A 26897-nucleotide genomic window follows, 5' to 3' on the forward strand; every position below is an offset into this window, starting at 1 on the left:
ATACAATCGCCTTTTAGATGTTTTTTAGTATAGCCTACCCAGCCCACCCTTCTGCCCATCCTGATGCTATTAGCTATGTCCTTCTCTCCGCAGCAATTCTCATTGCACCATTTCCTGGTGTTATGTAACAATGTTTCGGGAGATTCCACCTCTCCTGCAGCTAAAGGCGGGACATATACCAGGATTGCTACAAAAGGAGTAGCTTCTGGGGGAGATTAACTGGCGGCACTGAGGCAGGTTGTCCTCCCCCCGTGTTGCTGGTGGTAGTTCTTGCCTAGTCTTAGCTAACTTGCCTCGTGTCCCCGAACCACTTAGGAATGTCCTAGACACATTTCCCCCTTGTTCAGTAGGCGGGGAGTTGGTGAGACTCTCAGTGTCTAGCATTCTCGGGCAAGAAGATGGACCTTTAGTTTCCCTAGCTTCCAATATCATGGGTACAATCGCTTGTGGGGCAAATACAGATGCATCAGGTTGTTTACTAAGTGAATGATCGTGAATATGTAAGAATTCATTAATACGGTCACATTTCTTCATTAGTCCGTTTACACAATCTTTGAGAGTTTCAATTATGTCAGTAGAAATTCGGATTAAGGTAGATTCGAGTTTCTCTGTGAAAATGTTTTCGATTAATACTCTTAAGTGCTCCTCTAAGTCACTGGTAAGCAGCAGTCCTTCTGTGTTGGTAGTATTGCTGGTTTGTTTTGCATTTTTATGTTGCCTCTTCCCATGATTCTTTAATGATATAGTAGATCTTCTCTTCTTAGGGTTGGACTCATTATTAACAATGTCAGGGAGAATAATAACAGTTTCCGTCAACTCCGGGGATGGTAGATTAATCGGGTCCTGTGCCGTTAGAGGTTTGCAAATATCTATAATAACCCTTGGTTCCAGAGGGATGCAGTTAATGGGGGGAACAAGTTCGCCCACTGTATCCCCCTGACCTCCCTCTAGTCCCAGTTCCCGTTCTGTATCAGCAATCTGGTTAGACAGTTCTCCTACAGCAGTGGTTAGATAGTTGATGATGCTAGAGGTATTTCTAGGTACTTTGGCTTTGCCCCCCCCCCCCTATTAGGGATGTTAGTAATTTTCTCTTACCCATGATGTCAGAGGGGTGGCCCGTCCCGTCCCTAGTTGTCCCCGGATGGCAACAGATGGCCCCGCCCTTGTCCCGGGCTTCTCCCGCGTGCGACTCGCGAGGCGAGAGAGCGCTCTCCCCTTTGTAGCGCCTCCGGGCGCTCAGGTGGCGTGTGGGAGGTGCGACGCCCCCGGGGCTGCTGGGAACTGTAGTCGGGAGTCTCCCGGCGCTCCCGGTCTGCCAAAGGTTTTGAGCCGTTCCCCTCACGGCGCTCGTTGCAGCGCCAGGAGCCGATGCTCCTGCGCTGTGTCAGCAGGTAGGTGCGTGTGCAAAATGAACCCCTCCCTCTGTAACCAGCCTGACATGAAGCCGATGTATGTTAGCTTGTAAAAACAGACAATGTATGCCTCTGCTTGGGGCCCTAGGTGGCGCTTGACCGTAATGGCCGCGCTGATGTGAGGCTCCCGCCAGAGAACGTGGAGCGGTCCCTTCAGCAGAGCGTCCAGGCACAGAGCGAGTTGTCACCACCGGCACCGGAAGGGAGCATATCAGCCAACAGGAGCACCACCCCAGAGTGCCTCGCTCTGCCGCAGGCGCCTTGTCCTGAGATCACCAATTCGAGGGGGAGCGGTGCCGCCGGCGAGATGCAGCCCCGTCCTGACGGCCACTCCGGAGTGAGTTTGGAGAGGAGTCCGAGTCAAAAAGTTGCGGAGTGTGTGGCCTAAGGTGTTGGCGTTCATCAGTCCAAGCGAAGGACTGTCGCTGCTGCTGAACAATCCGGGTGTAATCAGGAAAGGCCATGATGGGGTGAGACTCAAAGACCATTTTCTCCTTGTGTGTTTGGGTTAAATGCAGAATAGCATCTCGGTCTGCGTAGTTAAGGAGGCGAGCGATGACAGGGCGTGGGCGCTTGCCCGGAGGCGGCTTCTGAGTCAGGGCTCGATGCGCTCTCTCAACCATAAAGCAGGATGAAATGTCCTCAGCCAGTAGCAGTGCCCTGAGCCATTTTGAGAGGAAGTTCCCCATCGAGGATCCCTCGCACCCCTCCGGAAAGCCTACCAGGCGAATGATATTACGGCGGGCCCCCCCTTCCGCGTCCTCGGCCCTAGCTGCCAGTTCCTTGGAAACCCTGGCCAGTTTATCGACCTTCTTCTGGAGGGCAGACACGGTACCTTCCACCGTTGAAACCCTCGTCTCGGCCTCCATGATCCAGTCTACCGCCCTCCGGAGATCCTGGCGGAGGAACCTCACCTCAGACCCCACCGCTCCGATCTGAGCCTCCAGCGCCGTGCGGGACTGCGTAATGGCCTCCAGAAGCATCGCCGTGTCCAAGGAGACCCTGCCGGTGGCATCCTTCCCGGCAGGGGCGATCGTGGCGTATTGGTCCATGGTAGGCTGCTTGTGCGCCGCCGCACCGGCGCTGTTTTTTACCCATGGTGGGGAGGAGGACCCCTCACCGGCCTTCCGGGCAGCACTGTCGGTATATCAGCCGAAGAGGAGGAGGGCGGCAGGCCCAGCCCCGTTGCCCGGAGAGGCAGAGCCCCCACGCAGGTCTATCTAGCTGGCACCTCTCCCCGGTGCCCCAGTCTCGGCCAGTCAGGCCTCCAGGCAGTCCAGCCCGAGTATGGCCCACAGTCCGTAGCTGCAGATGCTGGGCCCACCAGCGGCCGCCACCAGCAGATAGAACCCCGCCGCAGCAGAGAAATGGGGGCCCCCCCGCGACGTCGCGGTCTTCAGGACCCGCGTCGGACCACGCCGGGCGCTCCCCGGGCAATAGCAGGCTCTCAAGACCCCGGTCTTATAGCAAGGAGGGGTAGGCCCCAGGCACCACCAGAGCCCCGCGCCCGTCTCAGGTCTCACTGTCTCCCGGGGTCTGGCCCAGCACACGTGGCCTCAGAGGGGGGCCATGGTCTCATATGGGCCCCACCTCACTGCTGCCAGGCACCAGCGAAACGAGCGCCGCAGCTGCCAATGCAGGACCCACCTGGGGCTCGTAGATGTAGGGCCAAATTAAGCTCTTCTTCCCCTCCCTCAGCCGGTCTCCTCAGGGCTCCGCCTCGGGACGCCGCTCTAGGCCCAATCCCAGGTCGCATGGAAGGGAGGGGGATGGGCACCCTGGCGTCCACGCGGCCGCCGCCGACCGCAGGAACGGGCGCCCGCTCCACCACAGCGGGCAGTCCCAGCAATGCGACCCAGCGCCACTACAGAGCCTCTGAGCCCGTCTCCTCACTGCAGCTGCCTCCCTCGTAAATGCCACGGCAGCTCGCCAGCTGGGGACGTGCGCGATGGGCAGCGGGGCCCCCCAGGGTCCCAAAACACACCGTCCGGCACCAGGCACCGTGCCCTGCAAAAGTGCTTTCCCGCTTCCGGTCGTCGGGACCAGTATGAGTGTCGGATGCTGGTTCTGGCAGGGCGGCCCGCGGAGCTCTAGAGAGACGCGTCCGCCATGATCAGCTCCTAAGCCACGCCCCTTGTTAATTATTTTGAACTGTGATATTCTGATGGTATTTATTCTTCATTGATGATTTAGGAAGGCTTTAGTCTACAGTGAAACTGTGATTTTGATGAATTCGGGGTTTTACTCATGTACTATATTTTATATGTTTTTGTACTTGTATAACATTGTTATGGTTTTTATTAACCCAAACAATAAAGATTTGTGTACCTTTTCTATCTTTGAGTAGCACAATACATGTAGCGGACAACACATTTACAGTTTACACATAAATAAATAAATAGCACAACACCAAATATAAAAAAATACAATATTCACAGTAATTGCAAGAAATCACAACAATTATCGCAACTCACTTGAGAGATGGGGATAGGTCAGTGGGTTGGTAACTGGAAGGTTAACTTCAGCTCACTACATCCCTCTCACTTGCAGAGGTCTGAATGAGCCCATATATTCACTTTGACTGGTCTAGATACCAAACATGGCAATGGTACAGTAGAGGGAACTAGGGAAAGTGGCTACATATACGAGGGAAATGCTGTATGCTGCAAGGGCCAAGACCAGTGACGGCTTTGCCTCCCTTTCTCAGTATTAGGTATAAAGTTGCCAGACTGCTTGATTTAGACAGTCCATAGTGTTTTGTATAGTGGTAGGACTTTGTTCAAATAGCATGCAATGGCAAATGCCACAAAACTCTGCCTGGATGGGACAGGCCTCTGGCAAAATATTGTGTTTGCTTTCTGTTGGCTCCATACGTAAAGAAGCTTGCAGGTGCACATTATATTCCTAAAGATGTTATTTCATCACAGATTAGTTCTACAAGCCATACACTACTTTTGATAACAGAATTTGTTTACCTCTGAAAACCGAGTAATATATTTTGAATTTACAACACCATGATATTCTTGAGGGCCATTACTTCTCTTGGCTCTGTTTTGTTATAGGTCTGTGTGGCTCAGTGTTACAAACCGGAGCAATGCCTCAAACTACAGAAAGCTGTAGAACCTTAAATTATCAATGAGAATTGCTAAGTGTCAAAAAGGATATAATAATTTGTCATTTCAAAGGTCAATATTAGATATGTTTTTTTTCAGTTTTGTATGCTCAGTGGAAAAGGAACCAGATAGTTTAGACATCTCTTCCACCTCAGCCAGCAAAACTTGTGTGTAGGAGAGTGGGGTCTGCTTCCTATGGTCACGCCCACTTTTTGCTTTTGCTTTACTGGTTTTCGACTTAGATGTGGCTGTGGGCCTGCTAATCAGACCCACAGCCCAGATGCACTCTCTCTAAATTCACACCATGTACTCTAGGTACATCCACAATTGGGAATTGGTTCACCTTATCAGCCCCTGTAGAAGTGTACCTTAGGTACTTAGGGCATAGGTGTAACCAAGGCCTACCAGGGGCTGCAGCATGTATTATGCCACCCCTGGCTGGCCACTCAAACTGACACAACTGGCTGATCACTCAGCTGGGGCAAGGGTGTGTATAGTATTCCTATATCTACCCTTATATATAGACACACAGTAACTTATAAGTCACTCCTATGGCAGGCCTTAACAATCCTGGAGGCAGAGTGCTTGGTTATGTGTGAGATGGTGCTCTAGCATGAGTTGAGCCTGTCTGCAGCTTTCGGGACCATGTCCTTCTAGCTGTTCTATGATATTGCCATACCATATACTCTTAACTGCATTATAAACCTTGTGGTTAAATGCTAACTTTGGTTTGGCTTTATCTAAACATGTCGTGTAAGGTGTCATACCCTTTGGAATAATACCCCCTCGCCAATTCTGGCGACCGGGGTAGCATTTCACTCTTCTAGAGGGAGAAGACATGTTGTTGCTGACTATCCCGGTTAAAGTTAACCAGAGCCCCAGCGTCACAAAATGGATGCTGCTGCCACAGACACAAGTCTGACCTCCTGCTGCTGGGAGTCCTTCCAGCGAGGGAGGCCTGGACAATAGGTTTCCTGCCTGGAGAGGTGCGAGCACCACCCCAGACAGGATTTTGTGTATTGGGACAGGGAGGGCTGAATAGAATGAGACATGCCTGGGGCACACTAGGTGCTCCATGCATACCCCAGTTCAAACCGGTTGCTGGGGCACTCCAGCCCCAGCTCTGGCGCGAAACTGCACAAAGGAAAGGGGTTGTAACCACCCCCCTTCCTGGTCCCACCCATAGGAGGGACCTAGTGAGTAACCCAGCCCCCTTTAGTAGTATAAAGATAGGAGCTGACCCAGGAGACTTTAGATTTGATCCTGAACTGAAACTTGAAACGAAACTCTGGACCCTTCGACATTCAACCGACTTGAAGACTGAAGAATCTCCCTTGTGGCCAAGGAGTGACCACCCTGGGAAACCAGGCACAATCCAGCAACTCGACGGCTTGCTTTGTCCCCGTTCCCGCCGGAACTCGAGCGCAGAGCTTGACAAGACCTCGACTCCAGGACTCCTCTGACCCCACTGCACGAGTCCATCACAGCTGAGCTCCGTGAAAGGCATCGGAATCCATGGAACCAGGCAACTTGGAAAGTCTTCAACTTGCTAACAGCGCAGCTCCTGAGGCATCCTCGAAGCTGTGCACTGGGGACTGAGACACCCCGACACCGAGCTCCACCTGCACCGAAGACCAGCCCTCCACACTCCACGAGATCTGCGTGGGGCCCTTCTGCTTGTGTTCTGCTCGACACGTTGTCCCGGTTGCTGGCCAGTTGGCTAGTAGCCCTGTGACAACGATTCCTTTGAAAATCCATCGCTGGTCTGGTTGCTCCAGACTGGCACTTGCTTCCCTGAAAAGGTGAAGTACCTCAGACCCTCCTGGTCTGCACCAGAAGCTCCTTGTGTATCCTGCGTGGGTTGCCTTGCCTTAGGCTTATTGGCTCCAATCTTGAAGTCGACCCCTCCATCTGCGAGATCCTTCGTGGGACAGCTCCTCTCCAGCACCTGGTCATCCTCGACGGCTCCTGGTCCGCGTGGCTGCAACGACAAGCTTCACATCCGCACCTGATTGCTCCTTGACAACGTCTGGTTCCTCCCTGGTTCCACCCGGTCACTGGCTAGTGACCTAGACTCTGTCCCCTCTGCTTTCAGGTCCTCTTCATCCTAGATCCACGCTTGGATCCACCCGGACATCTTCCTCCTGGTCGCCTGCAGCATCTTCTTCCAAGGCTCCATAGGAATCAACGAGAAAACCCGACACACTTTGACACCTATGCACCCGCAGCCCGTGGGTGAGGTAACGCGAGTACTTCGGTGCTCCTGTAGGGATTGACTATCCAAGTGTCTAGTTTTGTTAGTTGTACATTCCTAGTTAGACCGGAAGTGTCCTAAATCTTCGATTACTTACCTTTAAAGTTCCCATTGACTTTCTATTGACTCTCGCATGAGTGTACTGACACTGCACGCGCCGCCTGTGGGCCTCCCACTCCTAACCTAAGGGTCAGATAGTGTAGCCCCAGCGATTCTCTAGGCACTAGGCCTTCTCCTTTCCCAAGTCGTGGTCCTTATACCACTTACTTAGTATATGGTTTTACGCGCCCTAGGTCCTAACTGTAAATTGTGCTATTTAAAGTATTTCTAAGTGTAACTTGTTATGTGCTTTTGCCTCTGACCAAATAAAGAGTTCAGAGGAGTGTGTTAGTGAACAAATACATATATATTTTATATATATCCTGTGTGGTGTCCTTTCATTTGGTATTCAAGGGGTTACATATGGTAAAACAGCTGGCTTTACACGCCCTCAAGAGTCTTTTAGCCTAAGACTGTTCTGTCCAGGCTATCACTAGGATAGCTGGTCTATAAGGTTGACTTACAACCATCACCATAAGGGTTGTTTGGACTGGTGCAAGGTGCTCACTAGAATAGTGAACATCATATACCAGGCCAACTTCTCACATTGATGTGCAGCGCTTGGGATTAGAGTTTGCTGTTGTTTTACCACTTGTAATCTTGAGATATCATTTGAAAGATCACATAGGCACCTGTAGGTACATATAAAACCAAGTCTTAGTATACTTAAGTTCTACTGAACTTAGCTGTTGTAGAGCCTGGGCCTAGCACACCCTGACTACAACTCCTAAATAGGTTCTGTAGGAAAACACATAGTGTAGGTTGGTGCAAACACCACACCTCCCTAAAAACCATGTCTCAGACAGTGAACCCCAGTGGTTCTCTGCCTGCAGAGGTAGATCCCTTGGGGACTGCCTCAAGATATGAAGCCTTAGCCTTCCAAGAATTGAGACAATTGTGTACTTCTAGGAGGCTAAAACAGGGGTCAAACCCTACCCTCAAATTCCTAGTTGAGCTCTTAGAAGAGTATGATGACTCAGGTGCTTCAGGTAGCTCAGATGAAGTCCTGCCCTCCACAGAGGATACCACTGATACTATAGTACCAGATGAGGTAGAAGAAGTAGAGTAAGATGATTCTGATCCTGAGACAAACAGCCAGGTCCCAGTCAGAAGACTTAGCCAGGCTAACTTAAGCATACATGGGAGTCAGTATGGGCAGCCCTCATACAGACCCCCAAGTGGGCTTAACCAGGTGCAGAGAAGAGGGAGATCCCACTCCAGGGACTCTCTCAGATCTCATGCTTCAAATAGCTCTCATGGCCTTACTCAGAGAGGGATGACTTCCCCTCAGAGAAAGGAACATGAGGCAAAGATGAGAGAGGCTGCTCTTAGGATTGAAAGACATGAACTTGAGGTTGCCCTGGCCAATGAGAAGCTTGCTCGTACTAGAGAGCATAGAGAGAGTGGGTTAGAACCCACTAGTGTCAGCAATATCCCTAAGGATAAAGATAGGTCCTATGAAAATAGACACCTAAGCAAGATTGTGCCCCCCTATAAAGAAGGGGATGACATCCACAAGTGGATTACTGCTTTGGGGAGGGCCTGCAAAGTGCAGCAGGTACCCCAAAGTCGTCAGTGAGCAGCAATCTTATGGCTCTCCTTTTCTAAAAAAAGTAGAGATAAGCTCCTCACAGTTAGTGATGGGAATGCTAACAACTACTCTGTCCTGAAGAGTGCTCTGATTGATGGGTTTGGTCTAACCACTGAACAGTATAGGTTGATGTTCAGAGATACCCAAAAGAGACAGACTCAGGACTGGACTGATTTTGTTGATTGTGCCACTAAGGCTCTGGAAGGCTGGTTATTGGGAAGTCAAGTTAGGGACTATACAGGATTGTATAATTTGATCATGAGAGAGCAAATCCTTAGCAACTGTCAAAACCAGCTATTGCATCAGTACCTGATTGACTCTGATCTGACCTCTCCCCAAGAATTGGGAAAGAAGGCAGACAAATGGGTCAGAACCATGATCAAGCAGAAAAACCAGAACCAAGGGGGTGATCAGGAAAAAGGCACACCAGAAGGGTAATGAGCAGAAACAAAAAGACCAGAAGTCTTCAGCAGGCCCCCAAAAGGCACAGGGTGAGGGTGGCTCCAAAAAGAACAAACAGAAACAAGAAGGTCCAAAGAAGCCCTGGTGTGGATACTGTAAATCAGTCTCTCACTGGTTTAGTGAGTGCACCAAGAAGGGCACAGCACCAACCACCATTGCCCCTAAGGCAACTGTTCCCCCTAGTCCAGCCGTTAGTGGTGGTTCCCAGCAAAAGGGTGTAGTAGGGTTAACCCTGGGAACTCAGGTGGACTCTGACCTAGTCAGAGTACCAATTCAGGCTGTTCTTGTCTGTGATTCGAACATAGCAATGTTCTCTACCGTAAGTCCCAGTAATCTGAGCAAGTACAGACAGACACCTTTTATTAATGACAAGATGGCTCAGGCCTACAGGGACACATGTGCCAGTGTCACTATGGTGACACCTAACTTTGTGAACCCTGACCAGATCATACTAGGTGATAACTACCTAGTGACCAACGCTAGCAATGCCACTACCTCCCATAGTATGGCAGTTGTTAACTTCTCCTGGGGAGGGGTAACTGGCCTCAAAAGAGTTGTTGTGAGTTCAGATCTTCCACTAGAGTGTCTGTTAGGTAATGATCTTGAAACCTCAGTTTGGTCTGAGGTGGAGCATAGGACCCATGCAGAAATGCTGGGAATATCAGCACATGTCCTTGCTGTGACCAGGTCACAGGCCAAAAAGTGCTTACCTGAACAAGTGCTGGATCTTGAAACAATAGACCAGACACTACCCAAGAGAAAGAGCAAGAGGGTCAAGGCAGTGCCTTCCCCCTTGCCTCGGGTTGAGGATCAGCCCTCCCAGGAGGATAATTCTGAGATCCAAGAGGGAACTGTCCTAGAAGAGCTTGAGCCTGATCAGGTTGAGTTTCATGGGACAGGGGGACCCTCAAGGGCAGATCTGAGGCAGGCTCAATTAGATTGTTCCTCTCTTGAACCCCTCAGACAGCAGGCTGCTGCTGAGGCTGCTGGGAATGCTCAAGGTATCCATAAAGTGTATTCGGATGATGGGCTCCTTTATTCAGAGGCTATAGACCCCAAGCCTGGTGCTTCCAGGAGGTTGGTTATTCCTCTGAAATGTAGGGGCTTCCTTCTTACCTTGGCCCATGATATTCCCTTAGCAGGACATCTGGGCCAGAACAAGACTTGGGACAGACTTATCCCTCACTTTCACTGGCCCCATATGTCAGAAGATACCAAGGAGTTTTGTCGCTCCTGTGTTACCTGCCAAGCCAGTGGCAAATCAGGTGGCACAACAACCCAATAGCCATACTCATACCATTACCTGTGGTGAGGGTACCCTTTGAGAGAGTGGGGATAGACATTGTAGGACCAATGGACCCCCAAACAGCATCTGGGCACAGATTTATACTGGTGGTAGTGGATCATGCCACCAGGTATCCAGTGGCTATTCCCCTGAGGACCACAACAGCTCCTGTTGTGGCAAGAGCCCTACTTGGAGTTTTCTCCAGAGTGGGCTTTCCAAAGGAGGTTGTCTCTGACAGAGGTGCAAACTTCATGTCAGGTATCTAACTGCAATGTGGAAGGAGTGTGTTGTCAACTATAAGTTCACCATCCCCTATCACCCACAGTGCAATTGGCTTGTGGAAAGATTCAACATGACCCTCAAAGGGATGATAAAAGGGTTACCTGAAAAGCTGAGGCGAAGATGGGACATCCTTTTACCCTGCCTTCTGTTTGCTTACAGAGAGGTCCCACAAAAGGGGGTTGGCTACAGCCCTTTTGAGCTTTTGTTTGGGCATCCTGTAAGAGGACCCCTATGTCTTGTGAAGGAAGGATGGGAGTTACCTCTCAAAAAGCCTAAACTTGACATAGTGGACTATGTACTTGGTCTCCGCTCCATGATGGCTGAATATATGGAGAAGGCTTCCAAAAACCTTGAGGCCAGCCAAGAACTTCAGAAAGCTTGGCATGACCAAAAGGCTGTGCTGACTGTGTACCAGCCAGGACAGAAAGTATGGGTGTTGGAGCCAGTGGCCCCAGCAGCACTCCAGGACAAATGGTCAGGACCCCATACAATAGTTGAACAGAAGGGAGATGTCACCTACTTGGTGGACCTTGGGACTCCCAGAAGCCCCCACAGGGTGCTTCATGTCAACAGACTTAAAGCATTTGTTGACAGGGCAGACATGGGCTTGCTCATGGCTACAGATGAGGGGCAGGAGGAAGAGAGTGACCCTCTCCCAGACCTGCTTACTCAGAACCCTGATGATGGGTCAGTAGATGGTGTTGTCTTTGCTGACAGCCTCTCTGAACATCAGCAACAGGACTGCAGACAAGTTCTTCAGTCCTTCAGACATCTGTTTTCCCTGATCCCAAGTCAGACAAGCTGGTGCGCCCATGAGGTGGACACTGGTGACAGTCTGCCTGTCAAAATTAAAATCTACAGGAAACCTGACCATGTCAGGGACTGCATTAGGACAGAGGTCCAAAAGATGTTGGAGCTGGGAGTTATCGAGCACTCAGAGAGCACTTGGGTCAGTCCAGTAGTCCTGGTGCCAAAACCTCACACCCAAGATGGTAAGAGAGAGATGAGGTTTTTTGTGGACTTCAGAGATCTCAATGCTGTCACTAGTACAGATGTCCACCCCATCCCCAGGACAGATGAGCTCATTGATAGATTGGCTTCTGTCAAGTTCTTGAGCACATTTGACCTGACAGCAGGCTACTGGCAAATCAGGTTAGCTGAGGATGCAAAAGTCAAGACAGCATTTTCGACCCCAGGCGGACATTATCAATTTGTGGTAATGCCCTTTGGTTTGAAGAATGCACCTGCCACTTTCCAAAGGTTGGTGAATCAAGTTCTCACAGGACTGGATGACTATTGTGCAGCTTATCTTGATGATATTGCTGTCTTTAGCTCCACCTGGGAGGATCACCTGGTCCACCTGACTAATGTTTTAGAGGCTCTGCAAAAGGCAGGCCTCACTATCAAGGCTACAAAGTGCCAGATAGGGCAGAGCAAAGTTGTGTACCTGGGCCACCTGGTAGGTGGGGGTCAGGTTCAACCACTGGAGAGCAAGATCCAGATCATCAGAGACTGGACTCCTCCAATCACCCAGACACAGGGCAGAGCTTTCTTGGGCCTGTCTGGGTACTACAGGAAGTTTGTGAGAAACTATGGGTCCATTGTGACACCACTGAATGATTTAACTTCCAAAAAGATGCCAAAGAAAGTTCAGTGGACAGTTAGCTGTCAAAAGGCATTTGATGACCTGAAGCAGGCCATGTGTACTGCACCTATTCTGAAAAGTCCACATTACTCCAAAGAGTTCATAGTCCAAAAAGATGCTTCTGAGTTGGGTGTGGGAGCTGTACTTTCACAACTGAATATAGATGGTCAAGACCAGCCCATTGCTTTCATAAGCAGAAGGCTGACCCCTAGAGAGCAACGTTGGTCAGCTATAGAGAGGGAGGCCTTTGCTGTGGTTTGGGCCCTGAAGAAGCTGAGGCCATACTTGTTTGGCACTCACTTCAAGATTCAGACAGACCACAAGCCCCTCCTATGGTTAAATCAGATGAAGGGTGAAAATCCCAAACTTCTTAGGTGGTCCATTTCCCTACAGGGGATGGACTTTACAGTGTAGCATAGACCTGGTACAGACCATGCCAATGCAGATAGACTCTCCAGATATTTCCACTTAGAACATGAAGACTCAACTGGTCAAGGTTAGTTTAATGTCCCTAAGTTGGGGGGTTGTGTAGGAGAGTAGGGTCTGCTTCCTATGGTCACCCCCACTTTTTGCTTTTGCTTTACTGGTTTTCGACTTAGATGTGGCTGTGGGCCTGCTAATCAGACCCACAGCCCAGATGCACTCTCTCTAAATTCACACCATCTACTCTAGGTACATCCACAATTGGGAATTGGTTCACCTTATCAGCCCCTGTAGAAGTGTATCTTAGGTATTCAGGGCATAGGTGTAACCAAGGCCTACCAGGGGCTGCAGCATGTATTATGCCACCCCTGGCTGGCCAGTCAAACTGACACAACTGGCTGATCACTCAGCTGGGGCAAGGGTGTGTAATCACCCCTTGCTTAGGTATAGTATTCCTATACCTACCCTTATATATAGACACACAGTAACCAATATATATATATATATATACATATATATATATACATATATATATATATATATATATATATAATATATATATATATATATATATATATATATATATATATATATATATATATATATATATATATATATATATATATATATATATATATTTATTTTGTTTTGGAACTCCGACGGAGGTCCACAAAAACACACTGACAATTTAAAAAGACAGACATTGCATACTGTACAAAATTCCTTCCTTATACATTACTATAACATGATATCAAACATAGTGTGAAATGTGCAAATAAGCTATGATACGTAAAACAATCACACGACCGGCCAATAAAATTTATTATATACATACTAAGTAATGTACAGATGATACAATGAATGCATAAAACTATTAAATAGCCAACCAGTAGATATTAGAACAGAACCAGGATACTGCTGTTAGACAAAATTCTAGTAAATAGGCAAAAATGTTCTAAAAAATTGATATATCTTAAAACAAACCATTTCATGCGGGGGGGATAAAACCAGAGAACGTACATCCTGAGCAGAGTGAATATTAAATTTAATAAATACTGGTTTTAAAAACACTCGCCTGGCACTTTGCAGCTTTGAACATACAAATAAAACATGATTAAGATCTTGGATTTGCAACTGGCACAGTTCACAGATTCTCTTCTCTCTAGGGGCCCGATGTAGGTAATTCCTATTTACCGACTCTTAAATACCGAATCATACTGATTCGGTATTTAAGAGTAGGTAAATAGGAAGGAGGCATATGTAGGTAAATCTCATTTCTAATTTACCGATTCTGTAACAGTCGGTATTTACCGATTATGTAAATACCGAATCGGTATTTCACATTGATTCCTATGGGCCTTGATGCCCATAGGAATCAATGTGAAATACCGATTCGGTATTTACCGAATCGGTAAATACCGAATCCTGCAAGAGTGCAGGGGGTATCACTTTGACACCCTCTAGCACCCCAAGTTTAGTCTTGTGTGACATGTGGCACACATACATGCCCTAAGGGCATGTCTGTGTGTCACATGGCACAGGTGTACATGCACAGATGTGCATGTACACCTGAATTCGGTTTTTTACCACCCAATTGTATTGGGTGATAAAATACCGATTTCTGAAGGCCTGTAGCACTGTAAACAGTGCTACCTACATCTGGGATTTACAGAATCGGTAAAATTACCGATTCGGTATTTTACAGAATCTGTAAATTTACCGATTAGGTAAATTTACCGATTCTGTAAAATAATGGCCCCTACATCTCAATCACCAAATACCGGTCGGTAACGGCCGAATTCGGCCGTTACCGACTGGTATTTGGTGACCTACATCGGGCCCTAGGTGTTTTATCCCAGATGCCAGTGACGTCTCTTAAAGGCAGCAGGTTAAATCTCAGTAGGAGTATCAGCCTTCTAATCCCATGAGGGATATTCTAAGTTAAGTAAGGCTGTGGTTTATTCCCCAATGTACTCCCACTGACCGCCACGTTACTGGGCCTGGATTTACTTAAAGCAATGTCTCTGGCTAAACTGATAGGGGTTTTAAATTTCTTTAAGAACTGTTTCAAACCAGATTGAGGCATTGGAGAAGCAGGAGTTAAACTAAGACCGAAACTGTCAATTGCACATAAAAAAGACCTGTGGATTGTTCATTTAGATTGCAAAACATTTCTGTTCTCAAAGTAGCCCTAAGAGTACCCTCTTTCCCCAAGAAGAGAGAGTTACCCCACCTAAGAACTGCTGCCTGGGCTAAAATAAAGGACGAAACTAATCCAAATTCAAGGCGCAGAACATGTGGGGCAGCCAAAGAATTAAAATTACAGATTTGGCGCATAATTCATCCTTCTGCCTTATCAAACATATGCCAATGACTCATGTCCACCACCTCAGCAGCATATGTTAATGAGGGTGGGATTTTAACCTTAAAAACAGATAAGACATGGCTAAAATGGCGTCTCCCACAGGTTTTATAGAATCTATTTAATGCACTTGCCTGGGAGACGGCTTTACCAACGCAGTGTTTAGTATGTTCCAAATCTCGACCTGTTTTGGAAAAAACTTTCCCTAAATATACATGCGAGTCCACCAATTCCATTTTTTCAGGACCAAGCATCCATCTAAAACATGTCTTGATTCTGAGCCCCTTCTTACGAAAAACCAAGATCTTGCTTTTTGCAATGTTAGTTTTTAAAAAATGAACCTCTGCATATTTATTTAAAACATCCAGATGGCGTTGCAAGCCAATAGGTGTTAAATCGAAAATTGCAACATCGTCTGTGTACAATAAAGACCCAACTGACATTCGACCAATTTTGGGGGCATCCCCTTTTGCCAAGTTCAAAGCGCCAGGGAGATCAACAATGTACAGTGAAAATAAAAGTGGTGCTAATAGACAGCCCTGCTTAAGCCCATTATGCGTTCTAATTTTGCATGTTAACCCCCGCGAGCCTCCCATTAGAACCTGGCACCATGTGTCAGTATGCAATTCCATGATCAGACCCAGGAGATGATTTGGAATGCCGAGGGAGACAAGTTTTCTCCACAGGGTCTGGCGTTCCACCTTGTCAAACGCAGTAACCTATAAGTCACTCCTATGGCAGGCCTCAACAATCCTGGATGCAGAGTGCTTGGTTATGTGTGAGATGGTGCTCTAGCATGAGCTGAGCCTGTCTGCAGCTTTCGGAACCATGTCCTTCTAGCTATTCTATGATATTGCCATACCATATACTCTTAAGTGCATTATGAACCTCGCGGTTAAATGCTAACTTTGGTTTGGCTTTATCTAAACATGTCGTGTAAGGTGTCATGCGCTTTGGAATACTACCCCCTCGCCAATTCTGGTAACGGGGGTAGCATTCCACCCTTCTAGAGGGAGAAGACATGTTGTTGCTGACTATCCCGGTTAAAGTTAACCAGAGTCCCAGCGTCACAAAATGGATGCTGCTGCCACAGACACAAGTCTGACCTCCTGCTGCTGGGAGTCCTTCCAGCGAGGGAGGCCTGGACAATAGGTTTCCTGCCTGGAGAGGTGCGAGCACCACCCCAGACAGGATTTTGTGTATTGGGACAGGGAGGGCTGAATAGAATGAGACATGCCTGGGGCACACTAGGTGCTCCATGCATACCCCAGTTCAAACCGGTTGCTGGGGCACTCCAGCCCTAGCTCTGGCGCGAAACTGCACAAAGGAAAGGGGGTGTAACCACTTCCCTTCCTGGTCCCACCCATAGGAGGGACCTAGTGAGTAACTCAGCCCCCTTTAGTAGTATAAAGATAGGAGCTGACCCAGGAGACTTTTGATTTGATCCTGAACTGAAACTTGAAATGAAACTCTGGACCCTTCTACATTCAAGCGACTTGAAGACTGAAGAATCTCCCTTGTGGCCAAGGAGTGACCACCCTGGGAAACCAGGCACCATTCAGCAACCCAACGGCTTGCTTTGTCCCCGTTGGAACTCGAGCGCAGAGCTTGACAAGACCTCGACTCCAGGACTCCTCTGACCCCACTGCACGACTCCAGCACAGCTGAGCTCCGTGGAAGGCGTCGGAATCCGTGGAACCAGGCAACTTGGAAAGTCTTCAACTTGCTAACAGCGCAGCTCCTGAGGCATCCTCGAAGCTGTGCACTGGGGACTGAGACACCCCGACACCGAGCTCCACCTGCACCGAAGACCAGCCCTCCACACTCCACGAGATCTGCGTGGGGCCCTTCTGCTTGTGTTCTGCTCGACGCGTTGTCCCGGTTGCTGGCCAGTTGGCTAGTAGCCATGTGACGACGATTCCTTTGAAAATCCATCGCTGGTCTGGTTGCTCCAGACTGGCACTTGCTTCCCTGAAAAGGTGAAGTATCTCAGACCCTCCTGGTCTGCACCAGAAGCTCCTTGTGTATCCTGCGTGGGTTGCCTTGCCTTAGGCTTATTGGCTTCAATCTTGAAGTCGACCCCTCCATCTGCGAGATCCTTCGTGGGACAGCTCCTCTCCAGCACCTGGTCATCCTCGACGGCTCCTGGTCCGCGTGGCTGCAACGACAAGCTTCACATCTGCACCTGATTGCTCCTTGACAACGTCTGGTTCCTCCCTGGTTCCACCCGGTCACTCGCTAGTGACCTAGACTCTGTCCCCTCTGCTTTCAGGTCCTCTTCATCCTGGATCCACGCTTGGATCCACCCGGACATCTTCCTCCTGGTCGCCTGCAGCATCTTCTTCCAAGGCTCCATAGGAATCAACGAGAAACCCCGACACACTTTGACACCTATGCACCCGCAGCCCGTGGGTGAGGTAACGCGAGTACTTCGGTGCTCCTGTAGGGATTGACTATCCAAGTGTCTAGTTTTGTTAGTTGTACATTCCGAGTTAGACCGGAAGTGTCCTAAATCTTCGATTACTTACCTTTAAAGTTCCCATTGACTTTCTATTGACTCTCGCATGAGTGTACTGACACTGCACGCGCCGCCTGTGGGCCTCCCACTCCTAACCTAAGGGTCAGATAGTGTAGCCCCAGCGATTCTCTAGGCACTAGGCCTTCTCCTTTCCCAAGTCGTGGTCCTTATACCACTTACTTAGTATATGGTTTTACGCGCCCCTAGGGCCTAACTGTAAATTGTGCTATTTAAAGTATTTCTAAGTGTAACTTGTTATGTGCTTTTGCCTCTGACTTCATAAAGAGTTCAGAGGAGTGTGTTAGTGAATAAATACATATATATTTTATATATATCCTGTGTGGTGTCCTTTCATTTGGTATTCAAGGGGTTACACATGGTAAAACAGCTGGCTTTACACGCCCTCAAGAGTCTTTTAGCCTAAGACTGTTCTGTCCATGCTACCACTAGGATAGCTGGTCTATAAGGTTGACTTACAACCATCACCATAAGGGTTGTTTGGACTGGTGCAAGGTGCTCACTAGAATAGTGAACATCATATACCAGGCCAACTTCTCACACTTGGCAAATGTCTTTACCCTGTCCCATTGGTAGAAGATCCATGCGTAGCTTCATGAGTGTCTTCATTCCCTGTATGTCTGAGCTGGTGTCTGTAATGCTGAGAGTAAATTATGTAATCGATTGTTAATTTGTGGTCTGGAGTGGAAGCTGTGAGACCACAACAACAGTTAGATCCTGACATGGTTTCATTGTCCCTTCCACTGTCTCTAAGGCCCAACAGAAAATAAAGACCTGACCTCCTACTTCAGTGTGCCTTCCAATTATAACATCACAATTCCTGTTTTATACATTGAAGGTTGAGAAATGGAAAGGTTTCCTGGTAAGAAAGGGGGTAAACAAATTTATCAGCTCCAGAATCACACAACCACTTCTCAAAGGCACAATGAGTTATTTTTTGGATGTGCTAAACTGGTAATGAGATTTCATTAATGGATCGAACAAACAGGCAGAGCACACACAATCAGCATCAGAACACGCTGCTCATTTGACATTATTATAGGGAAAATACTCCATTGAAAGTTGGATTAGACCTTGTTTGACTGAACTTGTAAGTGCACTTGCAAAGTGAGCTGGAAGTTTATTGATTGTTTTAATGATTTGCATTACTATACCGTATTATATTTAGCCATATAGTCATAAACATATCCACCAATACAGACCACTGGACCTCCTCACCATCCTGCTCAATGGTATCCACTCCTGTGGTACACCCACATTTTAAACAGAGGGAACCTTGTAAGTACAAGAAAACAGACTCCTGCCAGTTTAAGAGCACTGGCTGGTTTAGAGGTTGGCAGACTCCAAATCAAGCCTTCAATATAAACACAATGCAAAACAATGATTTGTTTGACTTCCTGTCTCCCGTTTTGCAAGTTTTTGGCTTCTACTGTTCTTGAAAACATCCATAATTGTATTTTACTGAAGCACTAAACAATCAAAATTCATATCAGACACTGTGATGGTGTTCAATAAGCTGTCACTTCACGCGGTCAAGCAGTACAATGAATACAGACTCTTGATGGGCAGCAAGCAATACATTTTTATTTCTTTGGACAATTAATTAACATGATTTGGCAAATGCAGAATAATCATTATCTTGAGAACAAGCCTCCAGATTACTATTATTTGGTTTTTCATCAGAAATGCTTTATTCATACTTGAGGTTCATGCTGGTTTATATAGACTGCGCTGGGTTTGGGCAGTTTTGCACTGATGCTTGTAAATATTTGTACCCTTTACTTGCACTTTTTGCCTGGTGCAAAATTACATTTACATTGACTGATCAGTGTAAAATGTCATTTTTTTCACTGCTCAGGTGATGCACTTGTTTTTTTAGTGGCTCGTCAGTCGGTGTAAGTGTAGTTTTCACACTGGTCAATTAGTCAAAATGTTTCTCAACTGATCATTTGTGCAAATGTCTTTTGCAGTGCCCAATTGGCACACATATTTTTGTACTACCAGTGGGTGCAAATGTACTTTCTGCATTAGTCAGATGATTCAAATATTAACTTCTAATTGATAAGTTAGAGCCTACATAACGGACCCTAAAATAGAGGTTTTTGTTGTCAGGTCTTAGTATTCACCCAGATCCCATATTGATTCTCAGTCTTTGAAGTTCCCTTGTTCTTAATTTGTTATGTTTTAGACAGATTTTAAGGATTGCTGCTATTTCTTTTTAATGAATTTTCTATTGTAATGTGTATTTTATCCTGCTCGTGTATAATCGCAATTTAATTGTCCCTGGCTGTTTTAATTTTTAAGCCTATTTTTCTGCTTTTATGGCCTACATAGGCCGAATAAAGAAACAGTGATTGATTGATAAGTTAGAGAAAATGATTTTACCCAGGTCACTAAGTGTAAATGTTTTTGTACTGATTAGTTGGTGTAAGTGATTGCTGCACTGGCCAGTGAGCGAAAATATTTTTTCACTGGTTAGTTGGTGCACATGCTTTTTGTATTCTAATCAAATGATCCTGATGTTTTTGCAGATGGTCAGTTCCTGCCTGTGTTTTTGCACTGCTTAGTCAGCATGACGTGGTTGTGAGGCCAGATGTACAAGGTATTTTGGGGTCACAAAGTCTGTGAGTCATAAAATCCCAGTGTGTGCTACTGCAAAATAGCTTTTTAATATACACAAATGGCCTTTTACGAGTCAGAAAACTCTGTCCAATTCGGAATAGGGCTTTTGTGGTCCATACCAATTCACAATTAGAAAAGCGTATAAAAGGCATATTCTTTCCGAATTGCAAAATGATACGGTATGTAGCAATGGTTTGCAAAGCAATTGCAGTCACGAGCAACCAATCAGTTACCGAAACATCAAAGGAAGTGGCAAATGATTTTCAAAGTGGAAGGTTCAGCTTGGAATCCTTACACCTATGAGAATCATTTCGAGTGATCTAGTGGGAGCAGGCAGTGCAACTTATTAGCATGTAAGTCACAATGCAAACTGCATTCCCATTCACAAACGAGTCAGTGTGTAAACTCCGTATACCTGGTTTGCCAATGGGAATAGTACGTTAGCCTCTTGTGGCAGATTTACTAACTGTTGGTGCAAAGCAATAGATCAACCAATGTTTCTGTGCTGCCTTGCATCAATAGCAGAGTGGAGAACAGCACTTTATCAACTAAGATATGATGCTGGTTTTCCGTTCCCCTGCTCTTGTGATCTTTTCGCTGCTTTGCACCAGGGCACACACCCTTGCATCTGGTGCACGCCTTCCGTCAAGAATAGCACAAAACAATGCTTTAATACTTTTCCCATTTTGTGGGTAGGCTGTACAGTGTTGAGAGTTTTAAAACTTTCTCCATTCTGACATCTGTCTCAATGTGAGAGTAGGTTTTTGGTGAAAATCCCTGCTTACAAATATTAGTAGATCGGGATTTGCATAAAAAAACATGGGTGGTTGACTGGTAACATCTATGGTACACTCCCTTGATTGACACTGATGCTGCATCATACTACCTTACACAACTTTCCCAAGTAAATCACGATTTGTGTTAAAAAGTAGATCCCAATATAACATTTTGCGCTGGGTTCGTGTCGCTTTTGTGACGCAAACCCTGCAAGAAAGCCACACAAATTGTTACTAAATTTGAGCCTAGGGCCCACATTCTGAAACAAATCGTGGAACACAGTGCAGCACAAAAAGAGGCTGAGCTGCTTTGTCTGACAGAGAGAGAGCAGGAGAGCACCATATTCACAGAGATATGGCACTCTCCTCCCCTCTACCTAGCGATGGTGCTGATTTCAGCTGCGGTGCGCCAGCACACACTTTAGCGCCAAAGTGCTACGGTGCGTTCGTGGGTCTAGCATAGGTTTTGTACAGTAAGGCTACCCTTCCGGTAAAAAATACTATGGCTAGACACGTCTTAAAGCTTTTTCTACTTTGTATGTGTGCTGCACAGTGCTACATGCAAGCAAAGTTGGAAAAAAAGGAGAAATTAATACATTTCTCCTTTTAATGCCATCTTTTCAGCTGCATTACTTTTAGCTCTATCCTTATCTGCTAATGTTAGTAGATAGGATTTAGCATCAAAAAGCATGGGAACACCCATGTACCACCCATGCAACTCATCTTGATGCAAAGTAATGCAAAGCAGTGTTTAGCGCTGCTTTGCGTTACTTTTGGGTACTTTCCCCGCACAAAACAAGTTTTGCAAAGATAAGTGAATCAGAATAAAAACATTTTGTGCTGGTCAGCGTCACTTTTTTGGTGCTAGGCCAGAGCATAAAGGGGCATATTCAGAAAAAATGTTAGACCGTGGAGCTATTCCAAATTTGGGAGCACCGCACATTCACAAAAAGACGGTGCACCCCTGTTTTTCCCCTAGTGCTGGTACAAAAGGAAAAGCGGCCTTAGGCCAGAGCAAGCACCCTTCCGTCATGTTGCGGGGGTGCCTGCGCTGTTTATGTGCAAGAAGGGACATCCTCCTGCTCATAAACAATCAATCATGGTGATTGGCTCTTTTCATGTGTGCTGCAGAATGCCTTGCATTACCATTCTAATGCCTGGTATTTTATGGTGCTGCCTCAGCCTTGTACATCTGGGGCAGCGTCAAAAAGCAATGGGTGTTGTAGTGGAACGCCCAGAGCAACATCCATTGCATGCCCCTTTGTTGCAGACGACTGTGGAGGAACAGGGCATATTTACATGGTGGCATTAAGTCACGCTAAGTGGCTTAGGGCCACCTTAAATATGGGGAATTGTGCTACGCTACGCCACGCCACGCTACGCCATCTCGTGCCGATGGTGGCTTGTAAATATGCCCCAACGTTTCAGAATCTCCCCCTAAGCTTCCAAAACAGTGGTGCAGTCTATGCAAACCAGGCAAACATGAACCTAAGCCATGAGAAGTAGTTTATCAGCAGTTTGAATTATACCTAAATTTGCAAAACATGCATGACGGCCCACTATTGGCGTGTGTTTGCTGATCATGGGCGTCCTATAGCACCAGCGGTGATGCAGATGTCTTGGGTAGTGCAGATGGAGAGTTCTGTGGTACTGTTCAGGTTGGCTTCCTGCTTACAGTCACTGCCCGTGTAGCAGTTACACATGAATCGCTCTGCCAGTCTCTGGACCTCTTCTGTGGTTGGCCGCCCAATGACGGAATAGTTCCCAGATGCCTCTGTTTTTATTTCGAAGACGTGTGGATTCAGGTGCAGGTAATCGTTGCTATTCCATGACTTCCTGGCACAGGCTCCTTTGCCCCCACATAGCAGCTCGCTGCACATTTTTGCTGCCAGTGTCACATTTATGACATAAGGATTTAATACATCCCTCAAATATTTGTCAAGATTTTGGCATGTCACCTGTAAAACAGAAACAATAAGCTCAATTCATAAACTTTTTTAACGTGCATCAGTTTCATATTTAATGAGCAGGAGCAATGTATTTTTGAAAAAAGCTCCACATTAGGTAACCTGTCATTCTATAATTCAGAAGGGTGGATTAAAAAGCATTTTTGACTGGGGCTATTTTATGTCTATGGTCGTAAGTTTAAGGAAGTGCTTGTTTCAAACATCTTTTACCGCCATATTATGAAAACAGGAATCTGGAGGTGATAACGTCTGACAAACGTTCATGTACATTTGTTGTGTGGCATTTTTTGTTGGTCGTGATGTGTTTTGTGCTGTGTGTTTTTGTGCCTCATTAATGCACTATGGGGTGGCCTGTTGTGATTATGTTGTTGTGTTCTGTCTGTTTAGTAGTATTCTGCCCTGTTATGTTTTAACCTCTTCCATGCGTTGGACGGCCGGAGGCCATCCGAACTGCGCACGTGTCAAATTCCGCCGCACCCTAGCGGAATTTGCTCCACGTCGAAGAGGTTAAATATTTTGTTATGTTGCTTTGTGTATGTTATTTTGTAATTTGCTTTTAGTTTTAAACAAATGCTGCCACATTTCCAGCCAAAAGCAGTACATGCTTTCAAAGATCTTTTGGCAGGTTTCCATTTACCACTTTCTAAGGTGGTTCAATAGTGCTGGTCTTCTTAAGTACTTTAGATACCAGTCAGCTCACGGTGTCTAAACTTAGCGCTTCAAGTACTCACTATCTGTGATATAGCCCAGAGAGTGTAAGTTCAGCTCCTGGGACCACTATAAATACTTATTTATTAATGAAGACGTTTTGTGCATACCATCTTTCGATAACTTCACAGCTCTTCTGTAACATGATAAATTATGTAAACCGTTTTATGTTTTTTTAAGCATCTAATGTAGCAGAAATCTTAAGTCTCACTAATTATGAGTGAGACACACATTTTAGGTCGTTTGAGGTCTAACTCACAGTAGACTAAATGTCACACCTGGTGTAAAGGGTAAGAAACTGAATTCTAAATATGGCACTGGGCAGAGGACTGATCTATATCAGATTCTGGGAGATGTACAGGTTTCTAGAAGCAATTCCACCCCAAGAGAAGCTCCTACTAGAGAGATGCTTTGAGCACTTCACAGTCCTGCTCCACTACTTTTGTAAACCTGAAGTCCACCTTAGTAAAGTGATGGTGCTATTCTGTCAATTTTTGATGTATCTCATTGTTTAAATCATTTCACTATTCTTACCTTCTGTGCTGTCATTGGTGGCAAAGGTCACGTGCATCACTTCCTGTGATGTCATCACATATATTAATTAGTTCTCACTCCTGAGAATTTCAGTGCCTGAGACCTCTGATATAGCACAGACTTAACTTCAATAGGAATCAGGGTACATTGCAGAAAACATTTTTCCTGGAGCAGGCACATTGCAAACATGAGGTGCTGCATATAGAACAGTATAGCAGCTGGAGCCCTGCAGGGACTGTATTGTAGAAACCAATATGAGTAGCAACAGGGGTTTTAGAGACGTTATTGGAACAGCACACTCAAGAGTTTTTTATTTTTACATATTTACAATTTAAAACTTAAGGATGTGTAATGATTTACATCACAGCAAATAATTATTTTGGTCATGTGTCTGCCTTGGTTTCCTTTACGCGTGCACATCAAATTTACAGATCTTAATATGGCCCATTAGGTCAACATTAATTTTGTGCTTGTTCTCTTGTATAGCGCTTTTAATTCATACGTTTTGCTCCAAACCTTGCAAATGCAAGAACAATTGATGGACAGAATGCAGAACATTTGGAACTCCGAATAGTTCCACATAAAAATATATATTCAATTTCAACTTAACCGACCCTTAAAAAGAGAAAAATCTGTTTTCATATAAAGGACAGTTTGTAAATACATGTGAATTGCACAGAGTGGAGCAGCATAAACACAAAATGAATTTCAAAGTCCATTCAAATAGAAACATTTCAGGGCTAGACAAAACAAATTGAATACTTAAGTTTTTTGACGACTTGTACTGTGCTTTTGCAAAGATACCTTTATCATAAAAAAATGATTGTTTTAAAATTCTAAAAATCAGTAGAATATATACAATAACTAGCAGCATCGAAGAAGAATGAAGTGCTAGTGTTCTAGTATCAAAATCTTGAGATAATAAATACACAATTGCACATAACGGCATTCGTAGCAGCATTTAAGGAGACAAAAGTCCAGATACAGAGCTGTAGCATCAGCATCAAAAGACCCTGTTGAAATGCTACCATAACATAGATAGTAACAAACATAATAGTACAATAGCACTTTAATGATTACAACCTGCTAATAAGAAACTACCCACAGTTATTAATTATAATGTTCATTAAGTACAGCACTAGTGGTGCCTCTCCTGCCTATTGTGACTAAACGGGGCAACCAAATACTTCTCTAAAATATATTAAACATTTGTTTAAAAAAGCTAACATTTTAAAAACAGACAGTTTCAGAGGGAGGGGCCAGAAGACACATACGGCCCTCCCCAGCTGTGACAATATAACCTTAGAAAAAAGGGTCTCATATATCTACGTCGTAATGGTTGTAACACAGGACAGACGAATATGACATGATTTAAGTCCTGTACACATGTGCTACATAAGTGACAAAGTCTTTCCTGCCTTGGAAGACCCTCCCAAGCGCCTGTTACAATTCTTGCACGGAGTAAATTCAGCCGGAGTAGGAAAATTACTCTACATAATCCGTGTTGCAGATTCCATAGAACATTGGTACTCATAGTACGGCCCGGCAAGCCTTCCCTGGCGGCCCGCGGACCTTGCAGACATCATACCAGAGTTTCAAAAAAAAAAAAAAAAAAAAAAAGTTTTTTTTTTTTTTTTTTTTTAAGAGTGTCTGCAGCAGCGCGAGAGACTCTGCTGCTCTGTGGGGGCCGGGCGTTTCGCGCCATAGTCAGTGGGGGTGCAGGGGCGCTGAGAGGTGAACCATTTCCCCAATGAAGATATCTCACGAGGGTGCGACATCTCGCTCTTTCCTCCCCCTCCCGCCTCCGAAAATAAGCTTGTACCAAGGGTATGCTTGCAGGAATCTTTTGTCATGGATCTCTGATGCAACTGCTGAGGGCTCGTGCAAAACAGAATAGCCTTAAAAAGTGTTCTAAAAATGCGTGGACGGGATCAGGGTTATCAGCAGAGCTGCATCTTCACAGTTCGAGTAAAGCTAACTACACTGAGACATTGACATGCCACGGGTGAAAATGCACACTGATCGCCTTTCCTAAACTACCTCCTAGAACACAGCGGGTTTGGGCTCATCCACAAGACCCGAGCGCTGGCAGAACACTGGTGGAAAACAACAACCAACTGCTCGGAAATAGGCACCTGTGACTACCGAGCCTGCTGAACCACAGATCATAACACGTTCAGAGATACGATAAATGGCAGGAGTTTGAAATGCAGCTTTCATCGCTGTGTAAGCGAGTGTCCATTCAAAGGTACCATTTTTCATTCAAATGCTTTTTTTTTTTAAAAACCGGGCACTCATGTAGAGCTATATTCTTCTTTAATGGGCTCAGTCGATCAGCAATATATTAATTTCCACAAAAAGGGGAAGCTGTAAAACCATTGACCTAGCAAATGCACTATAGGCCCTTATACAAGCAAGAAACTCCTACCACACACACCCATTCCTAGTTTGACATTAAAAAACATACACTAATTGAGACTAAATGGGTCCCCACACCTATGGATCACGGCACTACTGTTAGATTGGCCCCAGAAGAAAGCATGTGGGCCTTAGCACCTCAAAACAGAGCTTCTACCAGCGAGGTTTGAAAGCATAGCTAACAGCTATCAACTATGCCACCACAAATCCAGAGATAACAGGAGCAAAGAGAATACGAACTAGGAAAAAATCGGAGCAGCACCCTATCAACTCCAAGGGGGTTTAGGGGGAGTGAGTGATTTTGAGCCCTACCACCCAGGGCTTTTCTAGCGGGTTATGTCCAGTGACCACAGGAGATGCCATTGGTGGGTAGGTTAGACAGCTGGTGCCAGGCTCTTCAGAAGAACA

At 46.1% G+C, this 26897-nt stretch overlaps 1 protein-coding gene across 1 annotated transcript in view; it reads right to left on the bottom strand.

Moving 5' to 3' along the window:
• Positions 1-19026: 19026 nt before the first annotated feature.
• Positions 19027-26897, bottom strand: part of LOC144822713 (hyaluronidase-5-like) — a 190090-nt gene continuing 182219 nt past the window's right edge. The window contains exon 4 of the mRNA XM_078680535.1: positions 19027-22820. Coding sequence (XP_078536661.1) covers positions 22443-22820 — 378 coding nt within the window. The 3' untranslated portion in view covers positions 19027-22442. The remainder of the gene's footprint in view (positions 22821-26897) is intronic.

Source organism: Lissotriton helveticus, chromosome 1_1 (genome assembly GCF_964261635.1).
Source record: "Lissotriton helveticus chromosome 1_1, aLisHel1.1, whole genome shotgun sequence".
In the NCBI taxonomy this organism is placed as follows: Eukaryota; Metazoa; Chordata; class Amphibia; order Caudata; family Salamandridae; genus Lissotriton; species Lissotriton helveticus.